General features: G+C 40.2%; 1 protein-coding gene across 5 annotated transcripts in view; it reads left to right on the top strand.

Annotated features, from left to right (window-relative positions):
- The first annotated feature begins 1,288 nt into the window (after nucleotides 1-1,288).
- samd4a (sterile alpha motif domain containing 4A) overlaps nucleotides 1,289-17,942 on the top strand; it is a 46,922-nt gene continuing 30,268 nt past the window's right edge. For 2 of the 5 annotated variants that reach the window (XM_053632491.1, XM_053632489.1), the window contains exons 1-3: nucleotides 1,289-2,359; nucleotides 2,543-2,655; nucleotides 4,567-5,078. In XM_053632491.1, the coding sequence (XP_053488466.1) occupies nucleotides 4,883-5,078 (196 nt within the window). In that variant the 5' untranslated portion in view covers nucleotides 1,289-2,359; nucleotides 2,543-2,655; nucleotides 4,567-4,882. The remainder of the gene's footprint in view (nucleotides 2,360-2,542; nucleotides 2,656-4,566; nucleotides 5,079-17,942) is intronic. The other 3 variants (XM_053632493.1, XM_053632492.1, XM_053632490.1) reach the window with 2 other exon arrangements.

Raw genomic sequence — 17,942 nt, 5'->3', positions numbered from 1 at the left:
GCTACTGTATATTTACAGTATATTTTTATTGTATGTATATGGAGCAGAGTAAAGTGGAACATGAGCAGCACTGGAGACTTGGATCACCAACGAGGATCCTATACTGCTCGGTAGCCTTGTGTGTTTCGGTGACAAGGAAAATATGGGCATTGCTGTACAACAAATCTAAACCCAAGCAAATTTCAAACCCAGCTTAGGTTCAAACTGATCTAAAACTCCTAATAATATCACCAATCAGCTTTTTCCTGAAGGCGAATTAGCTTTGGGTCAGAAATATGTAGGAATGGATGAGAATTGTGTATATAGATGCAGATGAACAAGGGATTTCGTGCCTTATAGAACAACACATGGTTTCTCAGTAGTCCTGTTTCATCACACGCAAAATTAACTTAAATCAACTTACTTTTTTTTTAAATACATTATTCCACCATTATTTTATGTCACCAGTTATGATTAGAACACATAATGTACTTGTGGGTCACGTTATGAAAATAGCATTTAGAGACGTCAATGTGACCCAGTTCAGTATATTGAGTGTGGTATTGGGACTGGGTCAGTATCGGATTGGATTTGGCACATTTTCTGATCCAGTTCACTGGTTTTATTCAGTGAAAGTACGTAATGTTTACTAACAAGACACAGATATTACATACAGATGTTATATGAATATACAAGCAAAAATAGTTTTCGCATAACTTGGATCTATAACGGTGAGCATGTTAGGTATCGGATCAAGTGTCAGCTTTCAATCAAAACCCAGAGCTCTGATATCATATCGGCATTGCATCAAAAATAAAATAAAGTGTAGAATCAGTCTTAATTAAGCAACATATCATTGTTATGCTGGGGAATTTTTAATTAGGGTACTTTCTTGTGGTCTTATGAAAGTGGGACAGTGGTAGATCAGCAGTGGTAGATGTTCCTCTGCTCGTGAGTGGAAAAACAAAAAACAAAAACAAAACAGGGCTTCCGTAGAGCTACTGCTGGAATCTAGAGCAACACCGATAACCTTCGACTGGTGATCTCTTTATTTGTACAGGATCCGGGATCATTTAAGATCTCCATCATCTTAAAGAATCCAAATGGACTAACACAGAGTCCAAATCCAATCCAGGTGAGCAGTATAACTGAACATCTATCAATAAACAACTTGTTACAGAAGCCACGTGCCATGTTTTTGTGAGTAGAGTGGTATTTAACCTCTCGTGATCTCCTGTGCCTCATGATCTGCACTAACATAACTATTTAAACCCATGACGTACTTGGAAACTGGGACGAATTACGTGTTGTAGTAGTTTTTTTTACTAGACACACTTACGACTTTGCAGGTGAAGGCAGGATATGTACTGAACTTTTACGCCCTTGTGTATTTATACGGATGGGATGACAATAATACCTTGACACTACTACTTAATGGCGAGAAAGTGTGCTGTAATGAACTTCAGATTAAAACCAGGGGTCAAATCTTAGTGGACATAGATGCCTACTACTGGAAGGAATTTGTCACTACGGTATCCCTTATACAATGAAGAACTCGAGGGGGGTATCAAATGGATCCTAAATATAATGCTGTCCTTTTGTATGCCTTTCTGATGTAGAAGATTTCTTGGGTTGAAGATAGAAATGGTGGACAGTGTTGTATCTACATACAAGCAAACAGGGACATGGTGTAGCCCTCACTCTTAAACTTAAATCTGCCCCCCCTCAAGATTTCATCTGACACACTTCGACTGTTCTATCGTGATATAATCCCAAGCCTTTCTATGGCTAATTCCAGGTCAGTGGTCTCAGTGTGATCTGTTCCTGTAACTCCATTCTCTATTTTGGTGCTTGCGTGTGCTGCCAAGCCCCTGACGTAATGCTCCCTGTTAATGATTCGCATGTGGGAAGCAAAAGCAATGCTGAGTCTCTCCTCTGGACTGGAGGGAGGAAGAAGGGGAAAAAAAGAAAAGGGGAGAGAAGAAGAAGAAGAAGAAGAAGAAAAAAAAAGAAAAGAAACCCAAGCAATGCCGAGTCTTTGCTCTGGACTGGGGGCAGAAGAAAAGCAAAAGCAAGCCTGAGATTCTCCACTGGGACTCTTAAGGAGTTTGGGGGGGGGGGACGAGAGAGAAATGTTAGGACTCCTTTCTGGACTTTAGGGAGGAAAAGCAAGGGAAGGAACGCAAGAGAAGTAATGCAACGCTGGTCTTCTGGTCAGGAGTGTAAAGGAGAAAATAGAGCAATGCTGGGTCTGTTGTCTGGACTGAGAAAACTTGGTCAACATGGCCAAACCCTGGAGTGAGCCTGAGTGAGTTGGGGCTTTTTGCTCCACTCCTAATTCAAACACAGCACTTTGGATACATGCATACCGGACCTCAATGTGGGTAACATTATTATTATTATTAATATTATTATTGCTATATATTGGATTTGATTTATTATACTATACTACTATCTCTACTTCCCCTACCTCCAGTTCAATCTCTCTCTCTCTCTCTTTTATAAAATAACATATTATCCAAATGTCTCTCTCTCTCTCTCTCTCTCTCTCTGGCGTCCATAGGTAGTCAATTTTAAGTCAAAATAGCCTGTATATGGGGAAATTATAGACATATTTGTCCTGAGAGTCAGCAGCTTTACTGAGTCCTGGACGCCTTCTGTACAGGAAATAAACGGGTAAGAGCTTTCCTCACAAACATTTTCTCCAGCTGTAAATGCAGTAGCAGATGATATATAAATATTTGAAAAATAAATGCAGAATGATTGTTAGAAACGTACAACAATCTCCTGTCTTCTGGGAGCCGTTTTATTTCCCGAACGCGTTAAAGAAGGACTTGTTTGTATTAGTGTGTGTGTGTGTGTGTGCTAACCTAGTGTAACCCAGGGTAGGAGCTTTCCTACGGTTGTTCTGAGGTGATTTTTTTTCCCCGGCGAATTTTCTCGAAATAAGCAAACCCAAAGCGAAAAAAACATTCGTGTTTTAAATGATTCATGGTGTTATGTTTTTAATCTTGAATTTTCGCACTAGTTTTTCTGTAATGCTCACGAGCGGTTCCCAACCGAAGCCTGACTGACTGACTGACTGACTGAAGCCTGGGTTTATTTTTATCGATGCTAATAATTTTAGCTTCGGAAAGAGAGGACACGATAAATGGCGGTGTTGTGACAGGATTAGATGTAGATATCTGACTGGAAATGTCGAACCTGGTCCGGGTTAAACAAGATGACAGCCTCTGACACGCCGAGGAATCTGTGCCTGTGTGTGTAGTGTGTGTGTGTGTGTGTGTTCCGTGGGGATATCACGATTATCGTTTGTGCAATACTAACAGTCATGATATTCAACATAATATCATCTGCCTAAGATGATAAAGTTCCTTCCTGACTGTCTTCTAGAGTTCGCTATATTGTATATCGATAATCCATCCATCTTCTATACCGCTTTATCCTTTTCAGGGTCACAGGGAAACCTGGAGCCTATCCCAGGGAGCATCGGGTACAAGGCGGGGTACACCCTGGACAGGGTGCCAATCCATCATAGGGCACACAATCTCACACACTCACACACCCATTCATACACTACGGACACTTTAGACACACCAATCAGACTACCATGCATGTCTTTGGACTGGGGGAGGAAACCGGAGTACCCGGAGGAAACCCCCGCAGCACGGGGAGAACATGCAAACTCCACACACACAGGGCCACGGTGGGAATCGAACCCCGACCCTGGAGGTGTGAGGCGAACGTGCTGACCACTAAGCCACCGTGCGCCCCTATATTGGATAATATTAATGCTGGGTGTGCAATTATAGGAAAATAATAACAATAATAATAATAATAACAGCGAAGATGTGCGACGCTTAGTGTCAGGTCATTGACACCATAAAGTGTTCTATTACTTTTATACCGTAACATTTTTATTAAAAGAATGACAAATGATAGTTTAAAAAAAAAAACTGTTTATAGTTACGCTGTGAAGCACCCACAAAACAAGTTAGTTCATGTTATCACTTATAACATCTATAAACAGTCCTTACTACGTCGCTCAGCCCTCCCTCGCTTACGTTTCCTCCCTCTTAATGTTAATAAGACAAAAATGCAGCTCGTCATGTTCCGGAGAAGAAGACTTGGCAAAAGTTACAGGTTTACCTCAGACTCTTACAACAGTGACACTGGAGACTCCTTCCAAACACGCGAAGTAAACGTCTCCTCAGAAATGTCATCGTAATAATTAACGACGACACACTTTTTTTTTTTTTACTTTTAAAAGAAAATGAAAAATCCGTTCATGTGGATTAATATCTGTGTAAGTTGTTACTGTAGAAACAGCAACACATTAGAATGAACGCATTAATATTACGCTGTGTTATAAAGAGCTGGTGTTATAAAATAATAATAATAATAATAATAATAATAATAATTCAAACATTTTAAGCAATCATATTTGAGAGTTAAAGAATTAGAGTTAAAGAATTGGATTGAGATTTGAGGGAATATGTGCAATAATCAATCAGAAAAGTGTCTATCCGTCCATCCATCTATCCATCCATCTACGGGCTCTAACCATCTGTCACTTCTTCTTTGCAGATCGAAGGTGTTCCTGGTGAAAAATGCCAGCAGCAGTAAATCTACATTAACGCAGGACAGCCATCACGGAGTGTCGTCGTTGGGTTATCACTTATTGCCAAAACCTTGGAGGAGAACACCATCTGGTATCAGAACATAACCGAGAATGACGAGACAACACTCGAGTCCTCATTAACGTCGCTCGACAGCAAGACTTCACAACCGACAAATCGGAGCTTTTCCAGGATCCGTCTGTGAAGCGAGTCCCACCACATTGAATACATCCGTTCTTCTCATTAAACCCACGTCACAGTCTTCAAGTGCGGTCCACCAGACCATGATGTTTCGTGACCAGGTGGGCGTCTTGGCCAGCTGGTTTAAGGGCTGGAACGAGTGTGAGCAGACCGTAGCTCTGCTGTCACTGTTGAAGCGGGTGAGTCGGACCCAGGCTCGGTTCCTGCAGCTCTGTCTGGAGCATTCGTTAGCTGAGTGCACAGAGCTGCACGTTCTTGAAGTGGAAGCCAACAACCCAGGTCAGTACAGCATGCTTGTGTCGGTTGAATCTGCCTAGAATCTTCACTAGGAAAAGCAAGTGTATTGAGATCACTATGACGTTCTTCAGATCCTCCAGGCTGACAGCTGGTCGTTTATCAACAGCTCGATAGGGAAGATATCAGGGTTGAGCGGAGCATCATATCACATGGTCTCATCAACGGCGTAATAATAATGCAGTTGCGCATAAATACGGTAGACAGAAAAGTTCTAACCAAACCAAACAATAAATAAATAAGAATCCCTCAAAACTTAGTCTTTAGTGGTCTAGAGTGTTGCTTGAGAAGACACTGTGGCCATGGAAACAAAAACCTTGGTAACCAAATCATCTGATTAAAAACGTGTAGTGGTGTCTGGTCTACTGATGAGCAGATTAGAAATGTAATCAGCTAAAGAGATATCTTGGGGTTTATATTATCTCACCGGTGTTATATCTATACCGTATATACAAAACACACACACACACACACACACGTGTGAATATCAGATTGATTCCAGAGTGTTCGGTGAAAGAGCCATAACGTACTCCTCGTCTAACACCACATGTCTCAGCTGATGGACTACAGGATTTTGTAAATTCGATTTTGTTCCACGGAACCGCACCCCATTTTAACTCCATTATAAAGATGAACTCATCAGCAGGTGTATAGAGATTGGAAACGAGGATGTGCTCAGGCCACGATTTGTTGTGCCACGAAGATGTGCGATGAATTTGGCCGTTGATGGTTTGACTACACGGGTGTGTACGTGTACGATGCGGTTTTGCATACGTCCGGCCTCCCTACAACGATGTGGAGCTCTGGAGAGTTTGCAAATCACTGCATTTGCATGCTTGTATGTATTTCTAACCTCCTGAGTTCGTCACTCCTTACCGGATGTGTGTGTTTATATGTGACGGGCTTCACCCGGCCGGGTCTTGTTAGCCAGACTTACCTGTGTCAGCAAGTAGCTCCTGCCAGCTTCCTCTGACTCACTTGAGAAAGAAGTGTGACTCTGTTGTAACGGTACTTTTCTGCACCAGTGGCATGCAGTCCCTAGTTTCACTATGAGAGCTTTAGTGAATGTGTTTCGGTAGATCTGTCAGCACATTAAGAAAACTATTCGGATGTGCTGGATCAAGTGCTATTTTATAAGCTGCTGAATAATGAGGGTGGAAGCCATGTTGTTAAATTAAACCAAATTGTGCAGCGATTAATGTGATAACTACAACCAGGACACTCGTATATTCATTCACAATATACTAGACTCCTATTAAATAATCATCTCATTTATATATAATTCATGGACAGTATAATGTTACATTGCAATACATTCTTTCCTTCTTCAGTCCACATTTTCTATCCTTGTTTTTGGTTTTTTTTTTGGTCCCGCTTGTGTTTAAAGGTCTAGACGCTATTGAAATCTCGAACACGCCTACTCGCAACTTCGGAGGTGTGAACTACATGCAGCTCATTTAAATAATCGGATCGGCAAGCCCGCGGAAATCAATTTACGCAGGTGCTTAACCCGTTTTTTGAATACACGTAACGTTCCACGGATAAATATTGACATAACTTTTGGACTCAAGTCACACACTCTGAGTGGGGTCCTATATATCTAACTATCTAAGTATGTCAATATTAAAAAGAAATAGTAGTTACTATAAACTAAAAGGTGACACATAATTTATATAATTATTCTCGTGATACCTTAATATAAAGTAGCCTAAAAGAGCTTGTCGTAAGTTAATTTATTGACAGAATGCTGTACGCTGAAATGTCTAGCTGTATATGTTTACCGTAGTGTATCGTAAAGCTGAGCTTGAAAACTTTATAGCTACAGGTTTGTGATTTTGATCGATTGATTTTTCAGTAAAAGGTTGAAAATGAGTACGCTTAGGAATGTCTTACGGAATACAAATGTAAGCTAATCGGTTGTCTTGATGTTTCGCTTCTTACCGTAGAAATTTAGCTTGCTAACTTATAGCTAGATATACTTCATTACTAACTTTAGATCGCTTCAGGGAAGGCATCTAAATTCGTAGCAAATCTAAACTCTTAAGAGATGTGACAGCAAGGATGACAACGAATAGAGAGTACTTTTAGTTTTTAATCGAGGCTGCTTGTATTGTGACTAGCTAGGTGTTAGCATTTCTGACCAAACAAAACTAGCCGAATACTATCATGCTAGTTAACGTTTGCAGAGTTAGCAATAAAGCTGTTGTTAGTTAGCCTTAGCTAATGTTTTGTTAATGTTCTTTAGTGAAAGAAGCACTAAAGTACCATACGTAAATTGTATTTTACCGTTTAACAAGTTGCATGAGGGACAAACTCGGTACTTGTTACTGTAAAAAGTTATAACTATAATACTTCCAGAAAACGTACCGTTTAATTTACTGGATTAAATTAACGAATGTACACATGTATAAAATTTGCATTGAAAAGATTCGTTTTTCACATCATTTAAATATATTTTAAAAATACACCTTGCCATGTTAATAAGCATTTGGTCAACAGTCAATATTTTTTTGTTGTTTTTTTTTTTAAAAACCCAATAGTACTAAAACGTTTAAAAGGTCCTGAGAGTGGTGCTTACAGCTGGTTAGCGTTCAGCTGTGGAAAGGCACAACTATTTGGAAGGAACTGTACTAATGAAAGGAATCCACAATGACCTACTTATTCTCGTCTGTGAAGAAGCAGCCTTGTTCTCCAACCCAAAGTGATGCAATGTATTCGCTGTTCGTCTCAGCATCCCACAGCACGCCGATGGTGACTTTGAGATAAGTGTTTACGTGCTCGCTGAATAATGTGTCATTTCAGATCGATGCCGGAAGATTAAAGAGAAACCAAACTGGCACTGGGAACTCGTGTGTCTTACACTGAGGAGATTTTGTCTGCATATATAATTATTGAATAATGAAAAATATATAAAGTATTCTTCATAGGTTATGGGTTAAATTAAGTGTGTTTGTTGGACATACCGATAATTAGTAAGATATGTAGCATAAAATATATAGCGATATTTAGTGTTATGTATATATACCTGTCCCATTGCATAGGACATCGTTCCTCTAAGGTTCCTTCATTTTGGACCAATCCGAAGCACCATTGAAGGCAATGATTCTGCATCCTTGAATTCTCGGATCTGTTTCCTGTTTAAAATATAAAAAGGTAACTGTGACTTTATGTCTCAGAATTAGCTATGTTTGTCATCTCGCTCCAAAATACAATGGCTAACCCTATTTATTACACTTCTGTGTGTATGTGTGTGTGTGTACTTTTCAGAATTGTCCATTCCTGGTTTCTACTTCCATGATCTGGAATATAATGCTTGAGGCAGGGTGCAGATCAGAGGTTCAGGAAAGGATGTGACAAGGGAGGTGTGTGTGTGTGTGTGTGTGTGTGTGTGTGAGCGAGAGAGAGAGATACAGAGAAATTGTGGAGACAATGCCCACGCCTTGGTGTTGTTTAGACCCGATTTGATTTTCCACCATGGTGGCCTCCCTGGGAGATGGATGAGATGGATGCCATGCCACCCACCCACACACACACACACACACACACACACACACGCACACAGTGCCTTCCACTCTCAGCATCCACCATTCCCCTCTGTAGCAGTCAGACGGGACATGCTCGGTCTCAGCAGGGGAGAAGGTCATTACTGACACGCTGCTTTTCCGACTGTGCGTTTTGTCTGTACACAAAGTGACTCATGTCCATGTTTTCTGTCATTTCTTTTTGATAAATGTGAAGTCAGGGCTGGACATATCGAGTTGCCCCGCCCCCTTTTATAAACAGCCAATAGCGTTGAGCTTACCTCACAGCCCGGGCTAAGCCGTACTTGACAGTTAGTACCATGGGGTTTTATAATGTTAGGGGCGGGACTATTTTAGATTCCAGAGAGCATTCGATTGGACGGAAAATCTGATGAGAAGTGCGGAACGACGTCATCGGGACTGTCGATCCGTATCGGTGGTGGAGAGAGACTGTCGATTTTGAACGCGTATATCTTCTAAAAATGAAGTTTGTCAACGTTTTGGAGCGCACTAGCTTATAGATAACCTTACGGCTAACATATTCGTACTAAAAACCAAAAAACATCCATTTTGATTGCATGGAGACTTTAAACATTCAGAATTAGACATTAAAGTCCACTGCTGTAGCTTCGGATGTACATTTACATTCTTTAAATATTGTTTTTGTAGATTCAAGAACAAAATATACCTGTGCACTGCATATTTCCTGACACTTTAACCCAGTACAGAATATTATTTTTGAATATTCTGAACTACTACTACGGAAATGTTGTAAAACTTAATTGGAAAATTAACAAAAACTTAATTAACAAAAAGTTATATATGTAGTTATATAGTCAGTTGATATCACATGTTTCGTCCCATCCAATACTATCCATCAGACGGTGTTCGAAAAGGAAAAGATTGTATTTATTACCTCAACAGATTAAGGTCCCTACTCATTTGCCATGCTTCTTATAAGGAATCAAACACGACATGGTGTGCTGTTATAGTAAATAATCAACGACTGGCCGGTGTTATGCCGGCTGACATCGATTATTTTCCAATAACAGCATGTGGAGTGTTTTATTCTTCTTATACTGCGGCAATTTGCCAACAGTTGCAATTTTTGATTTCTTTATTTTAAAAAAAAAACTTATTACGAACGACACAGCATACTTTTATCCATTTTTAGTTACAGTTAATGTTGTGGAACATCCACGAGACAAGTCGTCTCCTCACCAGACTCACAGAACCAAGAAACCAGAACGTGTAAAGTCTTGAAGACTTCACTGTGGTGGAAAACGTTCTAACGGTTACAAAGCACTAGCACTGGAGACTCCTTCTATAAAAAAAATCTCTTTGTATATATATATATATATATATATATATATATGTATATGATTTTTTTTTACTAAAGTATTGAGAGCTGCTGGTATAGAGAATGAATCAACGCATTCTGACCAATCAAATTCGAGAATACAGCAGCGTTGTGGTTCATTTCAAATGATGCAGGTTTTCCGTTTTTCCCATGTGATGACCACTACAACAGAAGCAGTGTCTGAAGAGGTTAACAAACAGTGAGCTTTTCATACCAGTAGTCTAGATGTATTGGAAGCTAAATCCTCCATTCCTCCATCCCCTGGCTTTATAAAGTGTTTTTCCAGGCCAACACCCAAACACTTGCTCTGTCATGGCTGTCCACCCTTTCTGGTTGCTCCGAACAGAATTTTTGTGCTGTCTGGGAAGAAATCGAGCTTCTTCTTTAGGGGTGGTGAGCCGTTTCATCGCAGCCACACAGAAGCAAACTGTTTCTTTCTGGCGCACAATGCTTTGATTCAGACACTAATATAAACTCTGGGACAGAAGGGGACGGAGAGCCTGACTACAACGTTTTGATCCGAACACAACGTTTGCCATCCTCTCATAGGCGTATGACAAGAATCGGACAAAAATAATAAACAACGTATCGTAATATTGTTATCTGAGAACCTTCGACTATATCGCTGCTATTCCTACTTTATGTTCAGACGGAGCTATAGTCAAGACCGCCGTTGTCAAGTCCAAGTCCAGGACTAGCCAGGATCGAGTAAAGAGTCTAAAGGAGTTCGAAGAGGCGAGAAATCAAGATCAAGTCCAAATGAAAAGGGCGACCGAGTTAAAACCGTCAAGCTAAGCGTCCGAGTCCACCTTCGTCGAGTCCGAGTCGAGACCAAGTCCTTAACCAATCGAGTCCGCGTCCAAAAGGTTCCGAGTTGGACTTAAGTCCGAGTCTGGGATTGAGTACCCCAATTGAGTACATTCGAGGCTGAATTATTTGCTTTAATAGACCAAAAATCTCAGTTGAAGATTAGCAGCTAAATCTGATTAAGTAAATATAATGTCGTTTATTTGAAGCTTTTACATATTTATAGAAAGAAGCAAAACAATCTGCTAATAGAACCAAACAAATTTAAGCTTGAATGTCTAGAAATATGCGTAATGCTCTTAGATTTGTTATGTCATAATCTCATACTAGGAAAAACGCTTTATTTATTTACAAGGTATCTTCACTCGCTAATATAAGCGGCGAGTGCATCTTGTAAGCTACATGTAAATCCGTATAAAGTCAGCTCTAAAAAGTTATAGCATATGACCCGAAAGGTAGTTGTGTAATAAGTCAGAAAGTTGCGTGTTGTTGAAAAGCACTCAATAGAGTGTGTTATGTAATGACCTCAGTAGCTGATCTCGCGACTTTGAAATGGGAGCTGTGCATTTTTTATAACGTGCCTCGAGCCAGACTTCGAGGCTTTTCAGTGCCACACCTAGATTCCGACTGGAAACGTTGACACAGAATCATTCGGTTCGTACAATGAACGCCGTATCCAAATTTCATTTCTTGCTAAACTGTCGAAGGTACACCGTGCGGCCAAAAGTTTGCGGACACCCGACTTTTAGAACTTCCCAGATACTCCAGATTTCGTCCCTGTCGCTGTTCTGATAACCTTCACTCTTCTGCGAAGGCTTTCCACTTTTTTGGATTTCGGAGCGTGGCTGTAGGGATTTGTGATCGTTCCAGCTACAAGAGCATTAGCAAGGTCACGTGAGGAGGCCTGGGGTGCAGTCGGAGTTCCAGTTCATCCCAAAAGTGTTCAGTAGGGTTGAGGTCAGGGTTCTGTGCAGGACACTTGAGTTCTTCCGCTCGCTTTGTGCACAGGGGGATTGTCATGCTGGAACCGGGCCTAGTCCGAGTATAAGAAATATACACCAAATGGTATGTGTGAAGAAGCAAAGCTGTGGTCGATTTCTTTCTATCCCAGACTGTGGATACGTGCATGGAGATTCAGATGATCTCAGTTTGGATTGATATTCCTCATTAAGAGCAGTCGAACCACAACCTTCCTTCCACGTATAGCCGTACCTGTACGCGCACATGTAAACTAGTAGTCTGCATCACTGACAGGACATGTCGTTTTTTTGCATCCAGAAGTGCATCGTTAGCAAGAAGTCACTGGTAGCTGCGTCAGGCAAAGGTAGAGAAGCTCTACTGGGGCAAGAGGAATGTCACAGCAGCGTGAAACTGAGGCTAATGTAAAAGATGCACCGCATTAGGGTTAGGGTTAAGCTAAGGCTCGGCAGCTTCTTAGCTTTCTCTGCGTTCAACAGTCCAGCTAAAATCCCCTGCCTGGTTAATATTTTATTAGATAAAATTCCACGTCTTCGGGGTTCATGGAGATCTTCCTGTATACATGTACTTGGGTAGTTCTAGCTCAGCAGTTACGGTTTTCCCAGGGCCGCCAGACGTTTGCGCATTTAACCCTGAACTGCTCAGCTGTTAGCTTGGGCTGGATCGTTCCTCACTACTATTTTCCTATTCCCCGATAATAAATCCTAGGCTTTGGAAAATGGAATAAAGGTTCTTAATTAAAGAGCTACGACTGAACAGGCTAACATTTTTTTTTTTTTTTTTTAAATGTGTGCACTCTTCTAACCTTTGGAAAATATGCTGAAGTTGGATTACGTCAACAGCTGAATCAGATCTTATTATAAGATCAAACAAATCAGCAGTTCAAGAGTGAAAAGAATGGCTTGAAGGCACTTGGGTAACCTTGTTTTATATGGAATTAGTGTTCTTGTTGACGTTGAGTTGAGCGCATCGTTCGCTGGTTAAAAGGTGGAGTGTGGTTTTTTTGTTTGTTTTTTTTGAATGGGACTCTAAGTTCCAGCTTTATGCTTCCAGAATATGAGAGAAAGAGAGAGCGAGAGCGAGAGAGAGAGAGAGGAGTTCCTTATTTACTCTCGGTCACGTCTCGACCTGCGTCTGACATCTGGGAGGGAAGAGGGGGCTGGGCAAGTTGGAAGAGTTTCCTGTCCTCTTCTCGGCAGATGGAATAGCCAGACTTACTTGCTCGGGCGTTTCCACCCCCGGCCAAAGGGTGAAAATGATTGACGGGGGGCGGGGGGGATTGAGGGTGTCATCTTCAGTTACCCCACGCCGTCAGACCGGTTCTGTAGCTGCCCCAGCTGCTCAGCTCTAATGGATCGTGCACTCTGGAGACATCTCTACCTTTATACACACTCCAGAACACTCTCCCATACTGGCCTGTACATCTTGTGAGATCATTTCTCTCCACACTGTTGCATTTGTGAGTTTGGCTTGAGCTGCCAATCATCTGGCACATCTGTGTTGTTTGTACAGCGGGACACAATACTCTACTGTGTGCCGGGTTCAAAAAGTGCTGATCGAGCATGAGCTCAGCTCAGCTGAAGAACATCACCACAGCTCCTTTCCGGTTCCAGACAAGGACGAGTTCGTATTAAATACAGAATATTCCGATGAAATTCGCTTAGCATGGTCTGGTTAATTCTTCGAAAAAAAAATCTTTTCGCAGTAATACCGGCTCCTCGGTGGAGGAATCCACAGTTTTATTCATCTCCCAGCATGGAGTATGGAAATAAAGATTTCTTCCAGACAGGAAGCGAATGAGAACGGGGGTGAACTAGGGGATACCGGGGGCCCAGATATTTCCTTAAATAGCGTCCTTAGCTCTCAAAATCCGCAGACTCGAGGCCCGCATTCCAGGAATAACTCAGCCTGCGACATTCAGCCCCGCACAAACACACAACCTCTGAAGTTTCCACAGGTAGACAAAGTAGACCTTGCAGCCTCAGTATTACGGCACTTGCTCTAATCGGGTCGCTATGGCACTTCCTGGTGGAAACGAGATTATTCAGGTCTTGTGATCTTCTCTAAGAGGATTGGGGTGAAATATTAGAGCGTTAGCTAAATGTTAATAACTATTCAGAGTTGAGTTAAGCACGCACGCATCGCGCACATCAGTGTTCCAACCTCAGACGTACCTACAAACTCTCAGAGGTTACGTGAAAGTCACACACACAGGTTGGAGTCCGAGTAGAATAGAGGCAGGCCCTTCAGGATTTCGCCATTTTGTAGCGAACGCGAAACCGCACGAACTCCAACGTTCGGAGGAGCTCGCGATTTTGTTCAATCACCGCAGATTTTCCAGCAGATTTGGGCAGACGGATTGATTCGGCCAACGACGTCTTCGATTCACGTGCGTCGGACACGAGTGCAAACAGCACTGCGAAAGAGGGAGCAAAACAATTTTGTGAGATTGCGGTTTCGCCTTTTCAAGTCGTTTTCTGCAAAAAGAGCATGAAAAACTCTTATTTTGAAGTGAGCTGTAAGTGTAGCATATGAGTGCTGGGTCAGCTTATCCTTCAAACCATGGTCACATCTCGCTTCACAGGAGAGAACGAAAAACAACAACGACAACAACCCTGGCATTCGAAGTGCTGTTTTATAAGCTAATGTGATCATTACAACTAGGACTGTTTATGTTGACAAAATGTTGACAATGTCTGTGGCATGTACGTTGCATCATATTTCATTTGACAGCAGAGAAAAACGCCAAATCCTTCTCCAGTCCTCATTTTCTATCCCATGTCCCATGTCCCTAAAACCATGTCAAGTCAGGATTGTGTATTATCACAGAAACGACCGGAAAGTATATATTCTGTAGATGAAATGAATCGTGGTGTGTTTCGTTTTTTTTCTGCGCGTGGGGGAAAAAAAACAACAGCGGCGAGCTCATTTTGTATGAATGCGGATGTTGATGTATTACGTCGACGCAGGCTTTCATTTTTTTTATTTTTAGTCTGCGCTGTCTGAAAGCTTTGTTGCTAAAATAGAAGTAGGGCGAACACTTAACGGTGCATGTGCATGCCGTGACGGACTTCCTGTGACCCAGAAAGCTGTGAGAGAGACAGACAGACAGAAGAAGACAGAGGAAAACAGACGGACCGAGCGATGGAGCTCATCGTGTGTGTGGGAACAATAGTGACTCGGTGCCTACGCGGCTGCTTCTGGCAGGTGTTTCCCTCTCTGTCCATCCTGATAACCAGTATACACACACACACACACGTCAGTCCGGCAGAGCACAAAGTCACAAATAGACACGGCTGGAAGGAAGAGAGGAAGAAACTGCATGCTTGAAGCCAGACAAACTCTCAAACCTAGCAAATTGTTGTGTGTGTGTGTGTGTGTGTATGTGTTTTTTCCCTTGAGTTAAAATTAGAACGGCGCTCCTCTCTGATTTGACACGTCAGACATAACAGTGTGGCAGTGTGTGTGATTCACAGCCGTCTGAGTTGTGAGAGAAGCCCAGGCTGGGTAAGCAGGAGGCAGGATTGGTCCAGAGGGATTAAGTGTGTGAGTCATACGCTCCAGGTTTTTAGCAGCGTCAGGAAGTCCGTGGTGATGTCTGGACTTGTTTAGTGCGATATCAAAGTGTCCATATTATGGGAAATATGCTACAAATGTACATGCACAATACTAAGCAGCAGTCACATCCCTAATAAACTGGCAACTCTGTGCAATATAGTGTAGTGTACGGTTACATGATTGTAGTTTGTTTGCTATGATTGCTGTCTGCTGTAAACTGATTATAGTCTGTTGGAGTAATGTGTGTTTTACAGTCATGGTATGCTGTAGTATTGTGTATTGTGGCCTGATTTCATTGCCCCAATGATCAGTGTGTGTTGTAGCATAGTGAAATGGGCTATATTATGGGTATGTTGTGCTTTACTTTAGTGAGCTGTATGATTATAGTGTGATGGAGTATAGTGTAGTGTGTTATAGTATGATTATAGTGTGTTCTGATTGTGTAGTGTGTTATAGTATGATTATAGTGTGTTCTGATTGTGTAGTGTGTTATAGTATGATTATAGTGTGTTCTGATAGTGTAGTGTGTTATAGTATGATTATAGTGTGTTCTGATAGTGTAGTGTGTTATAGTATGATTATAGTGTGTTATGATTGTGTAGTGTGTTATAGTATGATTATAGTGTGTTCTGATTGTGTAGTGTGTTATAGTATGATTATAGTGTTAGTATAGTGTAGTGTGTTATAGTATGATTATAGTGTGTTCTGATTGTGTAGTGTGTTATAGTATGATTATAGTGTGTTCTGATTGTGTAGTGTGTTATAGTATGATTATAGTGTTAGTATAGTGTAGTGTGTTATAGTATGATTATAGTGTGTAATGATTGTGTAGTGTGTTATAGTATGATTATAGTGTGTTCTGATAGTGTAGTGGGTTATAGTATGATTATAGTGTGTTCTGATAGTGTAGTGTGTTATAGTATGATTATAGTGTGTTATGATTGTGTAGTGTGTTATAGTATGATTATAGTGTGTTATGATTGTGTAGTGTGTTATAGTATGATTATAGTGTGTTCTGATAGTGTAGTGCACTATAGTATGATTATAGTGTGTTATGATTGTGTAGTGTGTTATAGTATGATTATAGTGTGTTATGATTGTGTAGTGTGTTATAGTATGATTATAGTGTGTTCTGATAGTGTAGTGTGTTATAGTATGATTATAGTGTGTTATGATTGTGTAGTGTGTTATAGTATGATTATAGTGTGTTATGATAGTGTAGTGCACTATAGTATGATTATAGTGTGTTCTGATAGTGTAGTGTGTTATAGTATGATTATAGTGTGGTCTGATAGTGTAGTGTGTTATAGTATGATTATAGTGTGTTCTGATTGTGTAGTGTGTTATAGTATGATTATAGTGTGTTATGATTGTGTAGTGTGTTATAGTATGATTATAGTGTGTTATGATTGTGTAGTGTGTTATAGTATGATTATAGTGTGTTATGATTGTGTAGTGTGTTATAGTATGATTATAGTGTGTAATGATTGTGTAGTGTGTTATAGTATGATTATAGTGTGTTATGATTGTGTAGTGTGTTATAGTATGATTATAGTGTGTTCTGATTGTGTAGTGTGTTATAGTATGATTATAGTGTGTTCTGATAGTGTAGTGTGTTATAGTATGATTATAGTGTGTTATGATTGTGTAGTGTGTTATAGTATGATTATAGTGTGTTATGATTGTGTAGTGTGTTATAGTACGATTATAGTGTGTTCTGATAGTGTAGTGTGTTATAGTACGATTATAGTGTGGTCTGATAGTGTAGTGTGTTATAGTATGATTATAGTGTGTTCTGATTGTGTAGTGTGTTATAGTATGATTATAGTGTGTTATGATTGTGTAGTGTGTTATAGTATGATTATAGTGTGTTATGATTGTGTAGTGTGTTATAGTATGATTATAGTGTGTTATGATTGTGTAGTGTGTTATAGTATGATTATAGTGTGTAATGATTGTGTAGTGTGTTATAGTATGATTATAGTGTGTTATGATTGTGTAGTGTGTTATAGTATGATTATAGTGTGTTCTGATAGTGTAGTGTGTAATAGTATGATTATAGTGTGTTCTGATAGTGTAGTGTGTTATAGTATGATTATAGTGTGTTATGATTGTGTAGTGTGTTATAGTATGATTATAGTGTGTTATGATTGTGTAGTGTGTTATAGTACGATTATAGTGTGTTCTGATAGTGTAGTGTGTTATAGTACGATTATAGTGTGTTCTGATAGTGTAGTGTGTTATAGTACGATTATAGTGTGTTATGATTGTGTAGTGTGTTATAGTATGATTATAGTGTGTTCTGATAGTGTAGTGTGTTATAGTATGATTATAGTGTGTTCTGATAGTGTAGTGTGTTATAGTATGATTATAGTGTGTTCTGATAGTGTAGTGTGTTATAGTATGATTATAGTGTGTTCTGATTGTGTAGTGTGTTATAGTATGATTATAGTGTGTTATGATTGTGTAGTGTGTTATAGTATGATTATAGTGTGTTATGATTGTGTAGTGTGTTATAGTATGATTATAGTGTGTTATGATTGTGTAGTGTGTTATAGTATGATTATAGTGTGTTCTGATAGTGTAGTGTGTTATAGTATGATTATAGTGTGTTATGATTGTGTA

The sequence above is a fragment of the Ictalurus furcatus genome, chromosome 9 (genome assembly GCF_023375685.1).
Source record: "Ictalurus furcatus strain D&B chromosome 9, Billie_1.0, whole genome shotgun sequence".
NCBI lineage: Eukaryota > Metazoa > Chordata > Actinopteri > Siluriformes > Ictaluridae > Ictalurus > Ictalurus furcatus.
The sequence above is the reverse complement of the archived record's forward strand: the minus strand, read 5'-3'. Positions and strand labels throughout refer to the sequence as shown.